General features: G+C 44.8%; 1 protein-coding gene across 3 annotated transcripts; it reads right to left on the bottom strand.

Annotated features, from left to right (window-relative positions):
• Positions 1-4,465: 4,465 nt before the first annotated feature.
• Positions 4,466-22,377, bottom strand: tlr3 (toll-like receptor 3). 3 transcript variants are annotated; one of them, XM_037532942.1, is made up of 6 exons: positions 22,280-22,377; positions 22,085-22,192; positions 16,409-16,856; positions 13,923-14,117; positions 6,615-8,470; positions 4,466-6,284 (listed from the first exon to the last, which is right to left on the bottom strand). In XM_037532942.1, exons 3-6 carry the CDS (start codon positions 16,853-16,855, stop codon positions 6,056-6,058), a joined length of 2,727 nt encoding a protein of 908 aa, XP_037388839.1. In that variant the 5' UTR covers position 16,856; positions 22,085-22,192; positions 22,280-22,377; the 3' UTR covers positions 4,466-6,055. The 3 variants fall into 3 exon arrangements, with proteins under 3 accessions (XP_037388839.1, XP_017543896.1, XP_017543897.1); XM_017688407.2 differs by lacking the exons at positions 22,085-22,192; positions 22,280-22,377 and adding an exon at positions 18,425-18,553; XM_017688408.2 differs by lacking the exons at positions 22,085-22,192; positions 22,280-22,377 and adding an exon at positions 17,892-18,404.
• Positions 22,378-22,820: the final 443 nt, after the last annotated feature.

Raw genomic sequence — 22,820 nt, 5'->3', positions numbered from 1 at the left:
GAGCTATGATTGGGAAAGCTAATGTCCTGCCTCTTGCTGGGATTGGCCAGTAGTTCACACTCACAAATCGTCCAATGCACTACTGGCCATTCTATCTCCACAACAGCTATCTCTGAACAAATGAAAACAAAGGAACTACCAGTCAATCCCATCACAGGAGGTGGCGTACAGTCCTAGTGCAGAGGAGGTCACGGAGCACTAACCAATCCCAGCGCAGACGGATATAAAAGCACCCATACCTTACTTCTGTTACATAACGGTCATATGTTTGACAAACTTTGACCTGTGGGCTCTTATCTTATAACCTATAGAACCACCCTGGGTCCATTAATCACCACTGTGCAAAAGGTAACAGCAATGTGTCCGTTTGGTGGCTGTTTGAGGGCGTTTTCAGTTTTCACCTTTTGCACAGTGGTGATAAATAGACACAGGCTCTACCCTGTATAAATGTAGCAGTGCAGAATGATCAGCTACAATGTTCAATTAACTCTCGCAGGGTTGGATTAACATCTACAGTGTTTGATTAACTCTCACAATGTTGGATTAACACCTACAGTGTTTGATTAACTCTCACAGTGTTTGATTAACACCTACAGTGTTTGATTAACTCTCACAGTGTCGGATTAACACCTACAGTGTTTGATTAACTCTCACAGTGTCGGATTAACACCTACAGTGTTTGATTAACTCTCACAGTGTCGGATTAACGCCTACAGTGTTTGATTAACTCTCACAATGTCGGATTAACGCCTACAGTGTTTGATTAACTCTCACAATGTCGGATTAACGCCTACAGTGTTTGATTAACTCTCACAGTGTTGGATTAACACCTACAGTGTTTGATGAACTCTCACAGTGTTTGATTAACTCTCAGGGTTGGATTAACACCTACAGTGTTGGATTAACTCTCGCAATGTTGGATTAACACCTAAAGTGTTTGATTAACTCTCACAGTGTTGGATTAACACCTACAGTGTTTGATTAACTCTCACAATGTTGGCTTAACACCTACAGTGTTTGATTAACTCTCACAGTGTTTGATTAACACCTACAGTGTTTGATTAACTCTCACAATGTCGGATTAACGCCTACAGTGTTTGATTAACTCTCACAATGTTGGATTAACGCCTAAAGTGTTTGATTAACTCTCACAATGTTGGATTAACACCTACATTATATATATATATATATATATATATATATATATATATATATATATATATATATATATATATATATATATATTATAGCGACAGGGTAGAATGATTTCTTATAATGTTGGATATTTGACTATAGCACTGAAATAATCCTTGCAGTGTTGGATATTATTGACTACCTTTGACCTGTGGGCTCTTATCTGTAAACCTATGGAGCCATTCATGGGTCTCTTTATCGTCACTGTGCAAAAGATGGCAGTAAAAAAAAGAAAGAGCCTCAAACAGATACAGTCCTAGTTTTATGTGAATAAATGCTATGGTTGACTGAAATCTATGAAATTGCATTAATTTATGGTGTTGGATTAACACCTACAGTGTTTTATTAACTCTCACAGTGTTGGATTAACACCTACAGTGTTTGATTAACTCTACAATGTTGGATTAACACCTACAGTGTTTGATTAACTCTCACAATGTTGGATTAACACCTACAGTGTTTGATTAACTCTCACAATGTTGGATTAACACCTACAGTGTTTGATTAACTCTACAATGTTGGATTAACACCTACAATGTTTGATTAACTCTCACAGTGTTGGATTAACACCTACAGTGTTTGATTAACTCTACAATGTTGGATTAACACCTACAGTGTTTGATTAACTCTCACAATGTTGGATTAACACCTACAGTGTTTGATTAACTCTCACAATGTTGGATTAACACCTACAGTGTTTGATTAACTCTACAATGTTGGATTAACACCTACAATGTTTGATTAACTCTCACCATGTTGGATTAACACCTACAGTGTTTGATTAACTCTCACCATGTTGGATTAACACCTACAGTGTTTGATTAACTCTCACAGTGTTGGATTAACACCTACAGTGTTTGATTAACTCTCACAGTGTTGGATTAACACCTACAGTGTTTGATTAACTCTCACAATGTTGGATTAACACCTACAATGTTTGATTAACTCTCACAGTGTTGGATTAACACCTACAGTGTTTGATTAACTCTTGCAATGTTGGATTAACACCTACAGTGTTTGATTAACTCTCACAATGTTGGATTAACACCTACAGTGTTTGATTAACTCTCACTGTGTTGGATTAAAACCAACAGTGTTTGATTAACTCTCACAGTGTTGGATTAACACATACAGTGTTTGATTAACTCTCACAGTGTTGGATTAACACCTACAGTGTTTGATTAACTCTTACAATGTTGGATTAATGCCTAAAGTGTTTGATTAACTCTCACAATGTCGGATTAACACCTACAGTGTTTGATTAACTCTCACAATGTTGGATTAATGCCTAAAGTGTTTGATTAACTCTCACAATGTTGGATTAATGCCTAAAGTGTTTGATTAACTCTCACAATGTCGGATTAACACCTACAGTGTTTGATTAACTCTCACAATGTCGGATTAACACCTACAGTGTTTGATTAACTCTCACAATGTCGGATTAACACCTACAGTGTTTGATTAACTCTCTCAATGTCGGATTAACACCTACAGTGTTTGATTAACTCACACAATGTTGCATTAACGCCTACAGTGTTGGATTAACTCTCGCAATGTCGGATTAACACCTACAGTGTTTGATTAACTCACACAATGTTGGATTAACGCCTACAGTGTTGGATTAACTCTCGCAATGTTGGATTAACGCCTACAGTGTTTGATTAACTCTCACAATGTCGGATTAACACCTACAGTGTTTGATTAACTCTCGCATTGTTGGATTAACGCCTACAGTGTTTGATTAACTCTCGCAATGTTGGATTAACGCCTACAGTGTTTGATTAACCCTACAATGTTGGAATAACACCTACAGTGTTTGATTAACTCTCGCAATGTTGGATTAACACCTACAGTGTTTGATTAACTCTCGCAATGTTGGATTAACGCCTACAGTGTTGTATTAACTCTTGCAATGTTGGATTAACACCTACAGTGTTTGATTAACTCTCACAGTGTTGGATTAACACCTACAGTGTTTGATTAACTCTCACAGTGTTGGATTAACACAGTGTTGGATTAACTCTCACAGTGTTGGATTAACACGTACAGTGCTAGATTAACTGCTCTAACTTTGCAGTATAATGTTAGTTTTTACAGTTGTTTAAACTGTTACAGGGGTTGGATTAACACTTACAATGTCCAATATCAGCTCTTACAGCACTGGTTTAACGCCTGGCGCAGTAAGCCTGAAATATATGTGAACATCCAGTGGAGGCCCAATTGACCACTGTACCCAGATGTTCATTCAACACAGTGGGTTTCAGTTCAACAGCGGAGGGCTGGCTGTGGCGGATATTAGCCACGGTGGAAAGTTCCACTGTGCTACACTGTGCTGATACAGATCAATGCAGGGAAGACCAAAGGACTGGTGGTGGATTTCCGCAGGCGCACACATCCCCCTCCAGCAGTGAACATCCAGGGAACGGACATTGAAAGAGTGGACTCCTACAGGCACCTGGGTGTGCACCTTAACTATAAACTGGGCCGGTCAGACAACACAGCTGCACTTTAGAGGAAGGGACAGAGCAGACTCTACCTGCTCAGGAGACTGACTTTGGAGTGCAGGGGCCACTCCTGAGGACCTTTTCTGACACAGTGGTGGCATCAGCCATCCTCTATGGAGTGGTCTGCTGGGGCGGCAGCATCTCCACTGCAGACAGGAAGAAACTGGACAAACTGGTCAGGAGGGCCGGCTCGGTCCCGGGAACTCCTCTAGACCCAGTGCAGGCAGTGGGAGAAAGGAGGATGCTGAACAAGCTGGAGAACGACTCCCACCCCATGCGGGAGACTCTGGCAGCACTGGGCAGATCCTTCAGTGACCGGCTCCTAGAAATAGCGCTATCGCGCTTTTTATTATTTATATTTTTTATTATTTATTTTAAAATTATTTTATTATTTATAATGTTTATACTGTTTCCCATTTCTATTCCTGAGTGTCTTACTCCCATTACTCTGCTGCTGCTGTACCCTGTGAATTTCCCCGCTGTGGGGCTAATAAAGGACTATCTTGTCTTATTTACTGTGGCAGCAGATTTACTGTACAAACGGAATGAAATCTAAAGTCAGTTTAGGGAACAAAGGAGTTCCATCACTGGAGTTAACAATTCGGGAACATTCCAGAGGAGCTGAAGGCTGTTACTGAAGCGCGTCATCTGGAGGAAATGTTTAGTCTGAAGATGAGGGCAGATGTCAGTGAGCTGTAAATCAGGCATGTTAGTGCAACAAATTAAGCATTTTCATCTTTTTTCTGTATTTCTTGATCTTACTAACAGGCTTTTTTGCATTTTATTAAAAAAAAAAAAACATACACAAAACACCACTAGATGGCAGTATAGTGCAACTAACAAAGCCTGAGCAATGGAAATGACAATGTCAGGTTTAAGGCTTCGAAAATATCAGCAAATATTATTTACACACAGTATTAACATCATGTCTGGGTTTAAAATTAGTGCAAACATTATGTGGGAAAAGTAGATCATCTATAGCGCAAGCTAATCGTGCTTTAGTCCAGAACTGCAGAACTGCTTCCAGTAAAACGGAGAACTGTTCCAGGGTGGCAAGTAAAGACAGAAAGGATCAGGTTTCCATAGTTACCCGTACGTATACAGTTCAGTTGGGCTGGAACAGCTAATTTACTAAACTTGATTACAGTCTAAATGATCACCTGGAAGCCGTCAGTGAACTAGCAGTGATTCGCTGGCCGTTTGCATTATGATGATGCATATTTTAAGCCCTCCTATGGCCACTGTTCCAGTGAAACAGTCAGATGGACACCCCTATGGAAAACACACAAAACTGAGAAGTGATCAAAGTCCACCTATTCAACACTAGAAATCATGGAGGACCGCAAGAAAATCATGTTAAAAGGCTTAAACACGTCAACTTTGGAAACGTTTCAACACGGCGATGATTGGGTGCCACACATTTGCATATAATATCAAAATATCAGGCAACTATAAGCTTGTTTTACACCAGAACTCAGGCGGAATGGCTCCTGCTACACATCTTTTCCACCAATCTCTCCATCATGGACAATTGAAGACTTTTTTCATAGCTTGTATTGACAGGTTTATTTATGTGACAGTGCCATCACAGGCCCACTACAGACCCCTGGCTCCCTGTCCATGATCACCAGAGGGCACAAGTGGTTGAATAAATCCTGCCATACACTTCACCCAGCTTATCCAGCCACATGAGGGCGCTACAAAGCAATAAACTGCTTTAACTGAGAAAAAAACAAGGTGCAAATCAAACAAGGCAAGCTGGAGATACCACCTAACGTGAAGACTGAACGTTGGAGAATGGAAGCTGTAATGAAGGCAAATAATGAACAGATTACATGCTGAAGAAACGTGATGTTAGGGTTTAGTTGTTGAGGTGCTAAAAATGTGTGTTAAATGTTTTCTGCTTTTCTACTGACACTGAACAGTGAATAACTTGAACTTAGTGGCCATTTTGACTGGAAATGAAATAAGTGCTCAGTTCTCTATACTGGAGCTCATATCGGGTAACGTTCACCAAAACCACGTCATCCTCTGAGCACCAAGTAGTGCAGAACCTTCAGAATTCCTTTACCTACCACCCTAACACCTACTTTTATAAAGAAAATGTAAAAATTAATATGAACAGACCTTGGAACAGACCCCCCCGTCTTTATCACTGCAAAAAGAACTGTCAATACAAGTGACAACTCACTGATTTAACAGGGATTCCCTCGTTGGTAGGTAACTCAAAACACCAGGCAACTGCCAAGGAGGGATTTTAGTGACTAAAGAGACATTGGAAGAACAGCTGCTCAGCATTTTGCTACTGATGTCTATCACGTCAGCATTTCTGCAGCTGTATGTTCCGCTAACAGGCTTTAACTGACCCTGTTGCTGGAGTTCAAGGCTATCATCAGTTTCTGGTGGAATGCGACAATGCGTTCCTTCTGCAAAGGCCAGTGGACGATGCAGCGTGATTTCAGCATGCTTCGCCGTATCAGGAGCGACTGGCTCAAGCGATAGTCAGTGACGTCCTGAAGGAAAATTAGGACCACTGAGTCTCGGCTGTCTTCCATCAGCTGGTGCAGTGCGTGGTGGGCTTTAAACCTGAGGAGTGACGAGAGACAGGAGGAAAATGTTTTAGCCAATAGCACCGACAAAGGGAAAGTAATTCTTAATTAGCATCCTGTGTGCATTTAGCAGGACTGGCTAGGGCAACATTAATACACCACTACAAGAAAGATCTATGAGCTTGAGTGATCTGCTAAAGTGAATGTCTGTTTTGGTGAATATACAAGGAAGGAACATCTCTAGAGGAAGTAGATCTAGAAGAAGTGGCTACTGGCTCGCGGTCAAATATGATCTGACGTCTTTCGGTTCCGCTTTTTCACTTGCCGTGAAAATGACATGTGGCGCTTGAGGTATTCTTAGACTTACTGTCTGCACCAGGGATCCTCCAAAAGTGCCTCTGTAACAACAAATATGATCTTCCTTGACCTCCTTATGTTGTCAACAATGGTCTCCACCATGGAATAGCCTGGCACTGCATTGCGATCTTCCAAGAAAAATGTAAGATTTTTGTCCTCTAAGGGAAGCAAGCTTCGTTCCACCCAAGCTCTGTCGTCAGGAGCATGGATAACATAGGCATCATGCTCATATCTGTCTTCCGCTAACCTTTCATATCTAGAGCCCTTCATACCTAGGGTGCGATTAATTAGGATGTTCCAGTAGAACTGAATCCTCCAGCCCTGAAAGTGTACTAGGAAGGCGATAACCATCAGACCAAGTACCAGAGTGCTGCTGAGCACATACAGGGCCTGGAAGAGAGTAAGGTTCTTGCAGGAGTCTGTCTCAAAGTATATCACGGAGCGGTTGAAGTATGCCGGTGGAGTGTTGCAGATATAGCCTTGTGCACGTCCAGGGATGCTGGTGTTGGTGGTATTAAGCCACTCGGAGAACCACTGGATGCTGTCACAGGTGCAGTCAAAGGGGTTGTGCTCCATGCGAAGCTCAGTCAGGTTGGACAGTGGCACGCCGAACGTCTCCATGGGCACTGACGTCAGAAGGTTCTTCTGCATCCGTAGGTAACGCAGGGACTGCAAGTCATCAAATATAGAGCTCTGCAGGAAGTTCAGAAGATTCCCGCTAAGACTGAGCTCCTTTAGCTGGAAAAGGCCTTGCAAGGCTCTGAGCGGAATCTCATCCAGACCGTTATAATCCAGCTCTAGAATTGAGAGATTCTGAGTGTCCCTGAGGAACAGCACCGGACCCCCAGGGTAAGCGTTCTTCCACACTCTAGCCAGGTTGTTGTGCTGCATTCTCAACACCTTGAGATTGTGCAGTCCTTCAAGCAAGCCTCTGTTGATGTTTGCAATGTTATTATTGCTGAGATCCAGCACTGTGAGGTTGGTCAATGGTCTGAATGGAGATGGTTCCATGTATAGAGTTCCAGTCAGGGCACGATTTAATGTTAGTATCCTCAACGTGGGCACATGGATGAAAGATGCTGGGGTTAAGCTGATCTTCTGCTGGTTGGTAGACAAATAAATTTCCTCCACACTGTTGAGGCCCTGGAACTCCTCCCCTGTTAGTTCCTGCGAGATGAAGTTGTACCTAAGCACAAGAGTGGTGAGGCTTCCAAGACGTGAGAAAGCTCCAGGTTCTAGCTTTGTTATGCCCGTTCCTGTAAGATTGAGTGTCTGCAAGAACGGAGATCCACGCAAGGATGCAAAGGTGGTGTTGTCAACTGTCTTCAAACCTGTTTTGCTCCAGCTCAGGTCCAACTTTCTCAGAGATTTAAGTCCATAAAACATATTCTCACTGATCTTGCTAAAGCAAGCTTCCTTCATGAACAGATATTCCAGTTTGACCAGCGGCTGAAAAGAGAAGTCATCTATTGTCGGGTAGTGAGACGTCTTGGTTTTAATGAGCGCCTTTTGTAAGTTAAGTTTGATCAGACTTTTCAGACCTAAGAAGGTTCCGTTGGTCAGACTCTTTATATTGTTGTTCTCTAAAGAAAGGGATTCCAGCAGGGGAAGCCACTGAAAGGAGCCTTCAGCAATTCCAGCTATTTTGTTGTTGGAGAGGTCCAGTGTGGTCAGGTTAGTCGTGATCAAGCCTTGGAAGGTGTTTATCATGAGCATAGCTTGCTGAGTGTTGCGGAGGGAGAGGTTCCTCAAAGGCATGTGTGACAGTTCAACGCACAGTTTATTAAGGAACTGAGGGCTGAGGTTGCAGCCGTCCAACACCAGGTCTCGGAGTCCAGCGATGGGCTTGAAGAGGCCACTTTCCACCTGGAATGGTAAAAGAAACGTTATATTACGGCTAAGATACACCTGAACTCCTGATCCAAATTGTGTTCTAAGGTCAACCAGTGCTAGCCTTCTCCATATTCCATGCAAGAAACTTGGAGTTTTGAAGATTTTTATCTCCAAATGTTTATTATTGTATGTTATATATTAATATTGGCATTATTATTGGTAGTGCAATTGTACCATTTACACATTGTGAAATAAAACTTAAATGCAACCAACCAATATTAAACAATAAAAATAATACATTTTCTCTGTGAAATAAAACAGATTAAGAATATATCAAAAGGCTATACATAGTAATTACAAATACAGGTACTGAATCTGTTGACTCTACTTCCGTAGATATTTTACTAAACAATTGTTTGATTTATTCCATCTATAGATTACATCAATATACATTAGATTTATTTCACTGTACATTATATGAAGTAAGGATTTGATCTACTGGATCAAACTCATTGTACATTATACTTAGAAATGATTTGATCTAGTGCATCTATATTTTATATGGAGCAAGAATCTGAGCTACTCGCTCTATTTCCTTACGCATTATTCTGACCAATGGTTTGATCTATTAGGAATCTTTTTCAGTTTACACTGTACCCACCAAAAATGTCATGTGTTGGATCAAAGTCATTATGCTAGCCAATGATTTAGGCTATTGGACCCGTTTCATTATACATTCCTTATTATGCACTTTATTAGGAATACCTGTGGTGTGATTGTTGGTGCTACAGCTACTCAAAGTGGAGCAATAAAGAAAAAGCCATCCAGTGAGCTGCTGTTCTGTTGATGAGAGAGGTCAGTGGAGAACTAGACTGGTTCTAACTGATAGGAAGGCTACGGTAACTCTGATAACCATCCTACAATTGTAGCGAAAAGAAAAACATCTTAGAGTGCACATGTCGAACCTTGAGGTGGATGGGCTACAACAGCAGAAGACTATGTCGGGTTCCACCTCTGTCAGCTGAGAACAGAAAGCTGAGGCTGCAGTGGACACAGGCTCACAAACACTGGACAGTTGAAGACTGTAAAACATTGCCTGGTCTGATGGATCTGGATTTCTGCTGAGGCGCTCAGATGGTGGGGTCAGAATTTGGCATCAAAAGCATGAATCTCTGGACTCAACCTGCCTTGTGTCAGCAGTCCAGGCTGATGGAGGTGGTGTAATGTTTTCTTGGCCCATTAATACCAATCAATCATCAAATCAGTCTGTTTGAGTGTTGTTGCTGACCATGTTCATCCCTTCATGGCCAAAATTTACCATCTTCTAAAGACTATTTCAAGCATAATAATGCACCATGTCCTAAAGTAAAAGTAGCTCAAACTGGTTTCATGAACATGGGTCAGTGTTCTTCAGTGGCCTTTCCAGACCCTGAGTCTGAATCCAGCAGAACTCCTCTGTAATGTGGTTGAACCGGAGATTCACAGCATGAACAAGCTGCTGAAAGATCTGCAGGAACTGCATGATGCGATCATGTCAACATGGATCAGAATCCCAAAGGAAAGTTTCCAACAACTTGTGGAAGCCATGACGTGAAGCAGAGGGAGGCCCTGCCCAGTATCAGTACAGGGTTCCTAATAAAGCGCTCACTGAGCGTATATCATACTAACCAATGGCTTGATCTACAGCTGGTCACGGAAAACCGTTCAGCACGTTCTGGTTCCATGGATTCTGTCATATTTACACAGAGCAGCTCAGTAAGTCCTGATAAAGATGAAGTGAATAACTAAGATGTTCTGTAGATTTAATATGATAAATTTAAATATAGTTTAAAAGGTCTCTTCAATCTGAAGTTAAGCTCAAACTGGGTCAGTGGACCTGCCTTTCTCCTGGGCTAATGAGACTAACACAAGGCGAGGTCAACCTTTATGGCAGGATATATAACTGTTTTATTGGACTATTCAGTCCAAATGGTACCCAGTAGCACCTGCTATTATTGGAGCAAAGACAAATATTATCTTTAATATGCAAATGTGTTGACAGTCCATGTTATGGGAATAAGTACGATTATCCAGTTCCTTTTCAGGGTGCTCTCCCGGTTCCCCTTCAGACGACATTGAGAAATCAAAGAGCTACTAGCACGAGCAATAATGAATCATCTGCTCATGAGAAAAAAAATCTAATATAATAAACAGTGCCGTAACGCTCCGTCCTCATTTCCTCTATTCCTGGTTTCAGGTCCTCAATCAAAATGCAATAAGACAAGGAGAACATGAAGAAACACAAAACACAGTTTAATTGATTGTAAGTCGCTCTGGATAAGAGCGTCTGCTAAATGCTGTAAATGATCACTGCATTTATTACAGTAAAAGATGTTTCTCATATCCACATGGAAAAGAAACTGCTCTCTAAAGCTGTTCTGCAATTAGGCCTTCACATCACTGTGGAGGAATTTTGCTTTAATTCAACCACACTTTAAGGTCCTTTAAGGTCAGGGGTGTCCTAGAAGGCAGGGATGTCCTAGAAGGCCAGTGTCCTGCACAGTTTGGAGATTTACCTCCTAAGGCACACCTGATCACATTTATCTGTTAATTGACAGGTGTAGTGGGTGTGTTTAAGTATGGAAACCTCCAAATTGTGCTGGACACCGGCCCTCCAGGACCAGAGTTGTGCACCTCTGTGCTATAGCATCTCAATGGGTTTCATGTCTGGGCCTCTTAAAAACCCAAAGTTTGTTCTGCTTCTTTTGAGTCATCCAGACGTGGACCTGCTCTTCTTCTCTGGACCGCTGTCTTGCTGCATTCCCTAACTGCGCTTGAGCTTCAGATCATGGACTGATGACCGGATGCAGGACTTTCTGGTAGAGAGCCAGATTTATGATCCTCTTCTTTATAGTCGCCTAGACCCTTAAGCAGCCAAGCACACACCATCACACTACCACCACCATGTTTCACTGGCAAGATGTTCTCATAGTGGAATGCTGTGGATACCATAATCCAAAAAAATCCAAAATCAGTCCACAAAACAAAAGGGCTCAGGGTGTTTTTGGGGAATGTGAGACGGGCCTTTGTGTTTCTCTTGGTCAGCAGAGGTTTTTTCGCCATACAGCTTTCCCAAAACAACCTGAAAAAAAGAGATGGCACTTTCGCCAACTCTCTGCCTAATCACGGACACTGATCTGATCTGAGGCTCGCCAGGCCTGCAGCTTCTTAGACATTCATGTGGGTTATTTTGTGATGTCCGGGTTGATTCCTCCCTGGGCTACTGGAGGAATTTGGAGATAATGGCTTCAGGGTTCAGACAAATATTTCAAGCTTTACAGTAAACGAAGACTGAAGGCTCAAACTTATGGAAGCTAATTATTTTGAGTAACTGGTTACAGCTCAGCGTTACATATTTGCAAATATTGGTTTTATTTCAGTTTAACTCCTTTTTGTGTTAAATAGGTATTGCTTCTGCTTTTCCATGTTTCCATGTAGCACTCTCTCAGACACACACCAACAAATAACAGATCAAATAAAATCCATCATTAACTGTGTATGCCTTCCTTTTAGAGTCCAGGCTGGAAGGTCTGAAGTACTGTGAAATAGACAGACTCAAATAAGCTTTAGAGTCATGGCCACATTACAGGGGAATCCCACGGAGTGTTCAAAGGTTCTGCAGAACTAAATGGTTAAGATGTAAAATAGTCACTCCGAGCGGTTTGATGGGGAATAATTCTATTGTAGAGAAACTTCCGAAGTCACAGTGGTGGTGAGAGGAGTCACACTGTTACTACACTAAAAGCTAACACACTCTGCACACGGTCTCAGACGCCGCATTACAGCAGGTCTATTAAGGGTTTGGAGTAAAATATTTATTTTTATTTAACCCATTTGTGTGAGAGAGACACACAGTGCATTCTAAGGCCAAATAGTTCCCAAAGGAAACTTATTATTATTCCAGATTGTAGCGTCGCAGATGAAATCAGACGCGTGCGGAAAATAGAACAAGGCAAACTTTAATAAATCAAACGTAATCCTAGCTCAAAGTCCAAACAGGCGTGGGTCAAAACAAACAATCCAAAGTACGAGACACGAAAAGTCCAGAGAACAGTCCACCGGGTCAGAACATGGAGAAAGGGAAAAGAAGTAAACGGTAAACAGGCAAACGGGTCAGAAACGATCAGGCAGATACAATAAAACCACTCAGTGTCCATAAACGACACAATACTTCACACCGATCCTGTGCTACGGTGAACCACATGAGTATTCCGGAGAGTGAGGCCGGTGACTGGAGCGTGCAGGCAGGTCAGGGGTAGCAGGAGACATGTGACTTTCTGGAGGAGTCTGGGGAATGGAGTCCAAGTGGGAATCAGAGCCCGAGGGATACGTGACACAGGGTTTCCACTATTTTCCATCATCAACATTCCATCTAAACTCAGAAGACTCGTGCAGGTTCTCTGGTGGTTCCGGACAGTAAATACAATGTCTATATTTAGCATATGGCTGCTGTCGGAAGACGTAAATCCAAATGGGTAATTTTACAGTACCTAAAGCACAACGCGGTGGAACCAGAGCTTTTTACAAGTCATTTTGGGCCGTTTCTTTTGGTCCATTCATCATGAGATTGACACACAACGTAAAGAGTAACAGGAATTTTTCAATTTATGTCAAAAACTGAAAAATGTCAACATTGGAGATATTGTATATATTGTTTGCGTATATTGTATTGCAGACATGGTGACGCCTGTAAAGAAACACGTCTACAATGAACAATTTCAAATGAAAACACTGTAATAGTTTTTTAACATCTCAAAGACTGGATTTTGCTGAAATTTGCCAAAGCAGCTCTGTTCAGTGTTTAATCCGTGCACACACACTGTCTGTGTTTACTAGCAAATATTTTCTGCCATCTGATTTAACACATTCAGGAGAATCTCCGTTTACATGATCACTGCAAATAATCAGATCCAAAATCACGCTCGTGCGTGGAGAACCACTTAGAGTGGATGTTACCATGACAACCAGCATCACGTGAGTCCAGTCAGAGTGAGATGAGCAGCAGTGAGCAGTGCTTTTTTTAACTGAGCACTAAACCGTGTCGACCAGTCGACACAACCTTAATGAAGAGCCCGATGCTGTGTGAGTTGGTTGAGGGAATTTCGGGGGATGTATTTACAGAAAAGATTTGGGTGACTATTGACTTCTAGCATTAGCGATATTTACCCTCACGGCTCCAGTTCTAATCTAAAGAAGCACAACATTAATTAGCTGATCGGCCATGTCTGGTTGTGGCTGTGGAAACTCTTTTAAGACTGGTGTATGTAAATGACCTCAGTTCTGATTGGCTATCCTGTGTTGTCATTCAGAAAGCAGCCCAGGAGGACAGATGTGGAGCTCTGAGGTGGTTCTCCTCCAGTCACACATGCTACAACCCTGTTCCTCAAACCTCCGCAGGTTCTGGGTTAGTGAAAGCGGAACGGAGGAGGACCAGCTGTGTTCTTACCTTCTTCAGGGGCAGAGAGGAAAGCCCCAGCACCCGAAACGACGAGGAGCTGCTGAGAAAAGAGAAGTCGTCCTTCTTCAGGGTTGTGAAGTCGTTCCCAGAGAGGATGAGGGTTACCAGGCTGGGCAGCTGGGGCCGAGAGCCCAGGCTAGCGGAGGTCAGCTTGTTACGGGAAACGTCCAACCACGTCAGGTTCTGCGTGAAGAGAGAAGATCAGAGGAATGGCATGAGTTTGTCAAGGGATTTTGGCCAAAATTCAAATTTACACATATTTCCCTTTAGTCCCAGACAGCGAGCAGCACCCTGCTGACCATTCGCCACTGATGGTCCACCCTCGGACCACCGGGATTACTGTCCTGCACAATAGCTGGCTTTTCATCTCCTCGAACAGATTTTAAACACACAGGAAAATAAACTACGATAAATATTACAGTCAACTGAGACACAAAACACAGTGATTAGACCCAAACGTAAAAATGATGGTTCTTCAAGGGTTCTTTAGTCAACAAAATGGTTCTATATAGAACCATGAACTCTCAAAGAACCCTTTGCCTGATTAAAGGCTTCTTTGCATGGTGTAATGGCTCTTCAAACTGTGTTGTGCTGAGTGTGCTGTAGATGGTTCTATATAAAACCTTTTTGCAAAGGGTTCTACGTAGCACCAATAAGGTTCTTCTGTTGTTATGATGTCAGGCTTGTTACAAAACATAAACCCTTTTTGGTGCTACATAGAACCCTTTGCAAAACATGTTCTATATAGAACCATCTACATCACGTTCTGGAAAACCTTTTCATGATGCAAAGAACCATAGAGCCCCTAAACTTTACACACTGCACCTTTAATGTTTTATCTTACCCACTTCATTGTTTTTGTAACTACATGTTAATTCAGAACCTGAACTGAAGAACTAGCGATTACGACTAAACAGGATTAAACTGTATTAATGCTCAGGACTGGAATTACTGCAGCTGAAGAAACCGAAACACAGACGCTGAGCCGTGATCGTCGGCAGCCGGTGTAACCAGCCGAGCAGTGCGGCAGAGCCGGTTCAGAATGGAAGGATAAATGCTCTGATGTTGCCGTTGGTGTTGACACTGAAAGGAGTCGACGGGTTTTATTAACACTGCTGCTCCACCCAGTGATTCACACCGATCCAGTAAAGTAGGTCAACAGTGTCTGTATCACACACGGAGCTTCAGTCTGCTGATTCAGCAGAAAATAACCAGGAAAATCCCCAAACGTTCCTCAAACATCATAACAGGAGCCATCACAACCAGAGCCGAGCCTGAAGACACAGCGATGAAGCAATAAACCATGACTCATTAACAATATCGCAATGTGAGTGGTCCTAATGACAGGGTAACGTCACTAACACTAGAAGTCAATAGTCACCCAAATCTTTTCTGTAAATACAGCCCCCAAAATCCTCTCAACCCACTCAAACAGCATCCAGCTCTGTGTAGACTGGTCGATGTGGTTTGGTGCTCAATATGACTTATTGTAAACTGTAAACTGTAAACTATTTGAGAGAGAACGTCCCCTCAGACGGGCCCAGTCGGCCCGGACCAGGGGTCACCAGTCACATCCATGTGGCTCAAGGTTCTCAGTATTGGTCGTAAACAAAGGGGTTAAATTCTCAAAACACCCAACGGCAAATTATCCAATCAGCATTTGCTCCTTCAGTGTATCTACAAAGATACAGCCAAGCCAGCTCTGCCATTGGTTAGGACTTCAGGAGCTGGACAGAAGGCCTAACGTGCCAGACTAACCAAATACAGAGTTAGGAAGACGCTGTGGAACCAACCGATCTTGCTTGGACTTTTTAGTAGCTGGGACCAAATTTGAGAGAAAAAACCATGTCCCTACAGATCTTTTAGAAGTTCTAGATACGTCACTGTGGATACGAGCTGTGATGGTTTCAGTCAGTCGTTAGAATCAGAGGAAACAGCAGCAGCTCTATGGACTCTTTACTGGAGGAGTTAACGTCTTTCTCAGGCTTCGGTACCTGCGTTTAACCTAGAACAGCCACGGTGCTTAGAGCTAACACTGTTAGAATCCCCATAGCAGAAATAAGCAACTGAACTGAAGGCCTAGCTCCAATAATCCCAGGTCAACACTTCGCTTCGGACGCTGAAGAAGTTGTCTAGCCGTGGATGTTATATATACACCACTGTACTGTGGAGCGTAGCAGCAGAACAAGCTGTTAAAGTTTATTCTGTGTTCAAAATGTTAAACTAATCAATGAATAAACACACGTGATTACGTATAACAATGATCGATACTTTCTGACGTCATACAGACCAACCCATTCACAGCCGTGCGCTCCTTCAACCTACAGCACTTCAGCTGGCTATGACCGCTTTCTGACACACAAAACAGACAATAAAAAAAACGCAGCAACTGGCCCTTTAAGCTCTGGGTCAAGCGCAAGCCGCTGCTCAGTGGTGGACAGCTGAGCGTCCGGCTTCTGCGTGAGAGGACCTACCTTCAGGACCGAGAAAGGCTCGCCGCGGAGCTTCAGCCGGTTGTCCGAGAGGTCGAGGTGGGTCAGGCCGGAGCAGTTCTGCAGGTCGCTTTGGGTCAGCTGGTGGACCTCGTTGCGCTGGACGCTGAGGCGCCGCAGGTGAGGCAGCGAGTCACACAGTCCCCGTGCCAGCGCCGTGATGGAGTTGTAGCTCACGTCCAGGCGCTCCAAATCCGGGTAGCGTCCCAGGGCCGTGGGGTCCAGGGTGGTCAGCCGGTTATGGGACATGTCCAGGCAGCTGATGTTCCGAGGAAGGTCTGGAGGGACGTCACTCAGCTTCAGGTGGCTGCAGTCGGCCCTGCGCCGCTCCACCGTGCACCCGGTCCGGCGCGGGGACGCGCTGCCTGGACATGAACGGAGGAGTCCCACACAGAGCAGCAGCGAGAGGGCGGAGCTTCGCAGAACCATGCTGTGACATCACAAAGAGATCAGATCTCAGTGAGAAAGTGTGAAAACCCCCTTTAATAACCCCTTTACGTTACACGGCTTAATAAAGCGTCTTATTACAACAACTGCCATGCTAATACACACGTATTAAAGGGCCCATATCATAGAAAAACAACATTTTCCTTTATTAAACATCTAAACATGGTTAAAGCTGGTGCAGTCAGAGAGGTTCTGACGGTTTGGTCTGAAGTGGTTCAGACGTCTTTACAGTGGTGGTGATGGGAACCAGGCGTCGCCATGACTACAACACAGGTATAGACACTTTATTTACCATCCAGAACCACCAGAGAACCTACACGAGTCTTCTGAGTTTATACGGAATGTTGATGATGGAAAACAGTGGAAAATCTGGAATAATGAGTTTTCTTTGGGGACTATTTTGCCGCACAGCGCCCTGCATGTCTCCCTCCACCATGAATGGAGTTGAAGTTCTCTAAACTCTCATAAAACAGCGTCTCAGTCATCAGGCAGTGAATTCAGAACCAGCTCATGTAGGAACTTTCTGTGAGGGGCTTTTAGAGGGACGTCTGGTTCCTATCACCACCACTGTGAGGAGCTTTTAGAGGGGACGTCTAGTTCCTATCACCACCACTGTGAGGAGCTTTTAGAGGGGATGTCTGGTTCCTATCACCACCACTGTGAGGAGCTTTTAGAGGGGACGTCTGGTTCCTATCACCACCACTGTGAGGAGCTTTTAGAGGGGACGTCTGGTTCCTATCACCACCACTGTGAGGAGCTTTTAGAGGGGGACGTCTGGTTCCCATCACCACCACTGTGAGGAGCTTTTAGAGGGGGACGTCTGGTTCCCATCACCACCACTGTGAGGAGCTTTTAGAGGGGGACGTCTGGTTCCCATCACCACCACTGTGAGGAGCTTTTAGAGGGGGACGTCTGGTTCCCATCACCACCACTGTGAGGAGCTTTTAGAGGGGGACGTCTGGTTCCCATCACCACCACTGTGAGGAGCTTTTAGAGGGGGGCGTCTGGTTCCCATCACCACCACTGTGAGGAGCTTTTAGAGGGGGACGTCTGGTTCCCATCACCTCCACTGTGAGCGGCTCTGACTCGGTCAGTTTATCTAGAACAGAGCGTTTCACTCCGAGCCGCTGTGTTTACATCTGAACCGGTTAATTATGTGGAGATTCTAAACAGTAGTGGACTTTGAAGGAAGAGTAACAGCCTGTCGGACTCGGCGGACAGAAAATCAGGATCAGGACTAAAACCCTACGGCTCTGCTTCTCAGCGGGGACCGACTTCCCAGAGACCACTAGTTTCCTGTGGAATACCATTAGGAACCATTAGAGCCAGCCTTTGGTCACCGGTTAAACCATCAGAATCCATTACACCGTCATATCGTTCTTCTAAAACGCCAACACGCGCCACAAACCCGCGAGGAACCGGCGCGAACTCCGCTGTGCGCTCACACGATGCAGTGAAAACGCAGGGCATTGGCCCTTTAACGGAAGGTCCAGTCCATACGCCGCGGTTATAACGCGTCGTAGCCAAAAGCTTCGAGCTGAGCGCACTTACTCGAGTCCCGGCGGAGTCCGGCGTCGCGTCCGCAGCCAAGCCGCACGGGAATGAGCCGAAATGGCGACTCCGCTCGTGTCCTGCGCTCAGCGCGGCCTCTGACGTCACCACAAACACAAACACGTGGCGCTGCCGCTCATGAGGGGGGATGGGGTGGGGTGGGGTGGGGTTGAGGGGGGGTGGGGCGGGTGGAGACCCCCACAGAGCTCTCACATCATCTCCCAGCTCAGGCTTAATCCCCACATCGTTACTCAGCTGCCCGTTGGAATTGCCCGGTCCACCTTAAATCGTGCGGCAGTTCCAGGTGCAGCCCGAGGCTTTATTTATAGAACTGCTGCAGCATTTAAGGTGGACCGGGCAATTCCAACAAGCAGCCAGCTAATGGGAAGCTAACCCGGGCTTTGTTTATGTGTGAGTATTCCCGGGAATCTGCTCGGTTGTTTACGGTTTTCCAGACGCTGAACGAAGGCAAACTGGTCTCAGGCTGGTTTCCAGATCCTTTCCCCGCTTCCTCATTCCCGCCGAGGAGGAACGCCTTACTACAGTGCTGGGCGCCTTAAAGGGGAACTCCCCACAACACTGTTTAATATATATATATATATATATATATATATATAACTTAACTATACCTATTACTATTATTACTAGTATAATTATTACTAATAGTATTATTATTAGTAGTAGTATTATTACTATTATTATTATTATTATTATTATTACTATTATTATTATTATTATTACTATCATTATTATTATTATTATTACTATGCACACGTGTCCTGGTTTTTATAGGTAGGTTGATAAATCTGGAAAAGGGGGTCTTTTTTAGGGTCTTTGGGGTCTTCTCTGCCATTAATAGACTTTAAAAACACGTCTTTATCACGTCTGGAGCAGAGCCGCTCTGTTAAATTTGGTATTAGGAGGTTTCTGTTTTTTGGGAATACACGTCATTTTCATACTTTCATCCATAACCCGAGCTGAGCTTTGGGAAAGGGTTAGTTCAAAGGGCCGCTCCACCGAATTTTCAGAGTTAGAGGTTTAAAGGGAAGGGAAGGGTGAATGTGGGTCTAACCCTGGGGTGACTGTGGGTCTAACCCTGGGGTGAATGTGGGTCTGAGCTGGGGTGAATGTGGGTCTAACCCTGGGGTGAATGTGGGTCTGAGCTGGGGTGAATGTGGGTGTATCCCTGGGGTGAATGTGGGTCTAACCCTGGGGTGAATGTGGGTCTAACCCTGGGATGAATGTGGGTCTAACCCTGGGGTGACTGTGGGTGTAACCCTGGGGCGACTGTGGGTGTAACCCTGGGGTGAATGTGGGTGTAACCCTGGGGTGAATGTGGGTCTAACCCTGGAGTGACTGTGGGTGTAACCCTGGGGTGAATGTGGGTCTAACCCTGGGGTGACTTTGGGTGTAACCCTGGGGTGAATGTGGGTGTAACCCTGGGGTGAATGTGGGTGTAACCCTGGGGTGACTGTGGGTGTAACCCTGGGGTGAATGTGGGTGTAACCCTGGGGTGAATGTGGGTCTAACCCTGGGGTGAATGTGGGTGTAACCCTGGAGTGACTGTGGGTGTAACCCTGGGGTGAATGGTGTAACCCTGGGGTGAATGTGGGTCTAACCCTGGGGTGACTGTGGGTGTAACCCTGGGGCGACTGTGGGTGTAACCCTGGGGTGAATGTGGGTGTAACCCTGGGGTGAATGTGGGTGTAACCCTGGGGTGAATGGTGTAACCCTGGGGTGAATGTGGGTCTAACCCTGGAGTGACTGTGGGTGTAACCCTGGGGTGAATGTGGGTGTAACCCTGGGGTGACTGTGGGTCTAACCCTGGGGTGAATGTGGGTGTAACCCTGGGGTGAATGTGGGTCTAACCCTGGGGTGAATGTGGGTGTAACCCTGGGGTGAATGTGGGTGTAACCCTGGAGTGACTGTGGGTGTAACCCTGGGGTGAATGGTGTAACCCTGGGGTGAATGTGGGTCTAACCCTGGGGTGAATGTGGGTGTAACCCTGGGGTTTATAGGGTACGAACTCTGATTTATTGGCCTTTCATATTAATATCAGCTCCCTTCAAACCGCCGCTGACCAGCAGAGGGCGCCAAACAACTGGAAGTGAAGCGCAGGGCACCTCCACCAAAATATGAGAACGTGAGAGGTTCGCGTTTCCTCCTGAACAGCGTGTCCTGCTGTGACGGCTCATGGGCTCTCGGTTCTGGAGTGAAGAACCCGAGGGGCATTCTAGAAAGCAGATGAGTAAACTCGGAGTTAACGAAAACTCGGCCTTCCGCTCCAGAAACCGAGCCTAGAGACAACCTGAGTCAGTTACTATAGCAACGTACGCTCTGAAGCTAACCCGCTCGCTGGCAGGTCAACTTCCTCCGCACTCAGGGTCCTTCTCTCCAGGGTCCAGTTGAGATCATTGGCAGAGCTCTTCGTCCTGAACCAGTAATTAGACCCAGATTAGACAGGCTTTCATTTCCCGACCCGTTCCTCCTGGAACGTTACCGTTTTTTCTGGCAGCCAGTTTTACATCTAAACAATATTTTAAAGCCACACGTTTCAAAGATCTCACATCCTGGATGGGCCCTCACGTCTTCCAGACTTCATGCATTGCTCTGCGTTTCTTGGCCAGTGGCTCTTTTCTGTACAGCGTAGGTGACGCTGGACACACAGGCAAGGCGACTGTAGGCCGGTCAGTCCGCAGAGCGCGCCCAGCTTTAAAACAGCTGCTGTACAGTTCTGTGGTGCTCCCTGGGCACAAGCCTGTAATGAACATCACAGAGGAATTCCACAGAACTGCAGGTTTGTCTTCATTAACAAAGATGAGAAGATTATCAGACAAATGGGAAGTGGACGATAAACAGCTCTGCTTAATGTTTTAGGATTTCCACCTCACTGGATGCATGGATGGAACCCACATTCCAATTAAAGCACCTGCCGGAAATGAAGGGGATTATGTAATATCCAGGTACGGATCATGGATTTACTACATTTTAAAAAATAAGGGACTAATATTTAATACATTACAAACTCATGTTCTCCTCCATTAGGATCCTGGGAGGCCACCAGCATTACTCTGATGTTGAAGGCACTCAGCCAGGCTCTGTACATGACGCCAGGGTTTTCCGAGAGTCTGCACTACACAGTGCATTTGATCAGGGTAAGGCTGTGGACTTCAGCGATGGGTGTGGTTCACGTTTAGTGTGTCGTTCCATTGTTTCAGGTTTAAACCACTGCACCCCTGTGTGCTGACAGGACAACGACGGCCTCCTCCCACCATACCTGACCCTGAGCCTGGCCCTCTGCAGAACAGGAGCAACCATCGGGATCCTCAGGGCCAGGTTTCAGTGCCTGCGGGGGCTCAGGGTCACCCCAGAGAGGGCAACATTGCCACCATAAGAAGGGAGCAACATCCTGCCATACCCCAAACAAACGGTGAGGAGGAACCTCGTGTGGATTTACCCGAACACAGAAACAGTCGATTGGTCAGCAATCTGCAGTCCCTTTCGCTGATTGATCCCCCCCCCTTTCCTCCCCCATCTGCCCTTTACCATATAAAACTGAGGACAATTTAAACTGTGTCTATGATCTTTAGTTCCTGAAGTAAAAAATGCCAACAAGTGAATTTTCTTGTCCTTATTCTGGGTAAAAATAGATACACTCACCTTTCATTTATATCCCAGCAACTCCATTTCCAGTCTTGTCTGCTTTATCTGCAGCTGTATGTGCTCCTCTTGAAGATCACACTTCAATATGTTTTTTAGGTGAACCTTCTTTAACAGAAATACCATGTTATGCTCGAATGAAGAGCTTTGTGTTCTGAAGAGTTTTGATATTTGTTGAGACACAAGCCTTCTTACTGTTCCAAGCTGAGCTTTGGAGGTGGATGGTTCCTCATCAGATTCCTGATCAGCAGTCACATCTTTAATCAAATTAAATACTGTGACCAACACATTCAACAGATGCTGTACCTCCACAGGCCTCCCAGGATCCTCCCATTCGGAGGCAGCAGAGATTGTTTCATCATCATCTGTTAAACAGACATTTATACACATCAAGTAAGATTTGGGAACATTAAGATAAGGTATAACTGCAGGAGGCTCATGTAGCTGCACCACACCACCAATCACTGTGGAGAAGGCATTAACCATGTTAAGAAGATCAATGCAGTTCACAGTCTATGGACTAATAAATGGAATGAAGATGCCTTTAACATGATGAGGTGTGTCCTGGGGGGGGGTGATGGCTCAGATGAGCTCCCTCCAGTGATTCCATGAGTGATGGGCCTCCCACTGTTCTGTGACAGTGGCAGCTCCTCCTCCTGGGTAAAGGGTGGGGGTGGTGCCCCCTCCTGTTTTTCTTACCTCAGCCTTTTTCCTATTAGCTACAAAACCACAATGA

This window comes from Pygocentrus nattereri, chromosome 22, assembly GCF_015220715.1.
Source record: "Pygocentrus nattereri isolate fPygNat1 chromosome 22, fPygNat1.pri, whole genome shotgun sequence".
NCBI lineage: Eukaryota > Metazoa > Chordata > Actinopteri > Characiformes > Serrasalmidae > Pygocentrus > Pygocentrus nattereri.
The sequence above is the reverse complement of the archived record's forward strand: the minus strand, read 5'-3'. Positions and strand labels throughout refer to the sequence as shown.

Excerpts from the sequence above, each read along its gene's own strand:
- tlr3 (XM_037532942.1), bottom strand. The coding sequence starts at position 16,855 with ATGGTTCTGCGAAGCTCCGCCCTCTCGCTGCTGCTCTGTGTGGGACTC. Across the intron at positions 14,118-16,408 it reads AGCCTTTCTCGGTCCTGAAG|AACCTGACGTGGTTGGACGT; the intron begins GTAGGTCCTCTC and ends CTCTTCACGCAG. Across the intron at positions 8,471-13,922 it reads CCTCTCTGCCCCTGAAGAAG|GTGGAAAGTGGCCTCTTCAA; the intron begins GTAAGAACACAG and ends TTACCATTCCAG.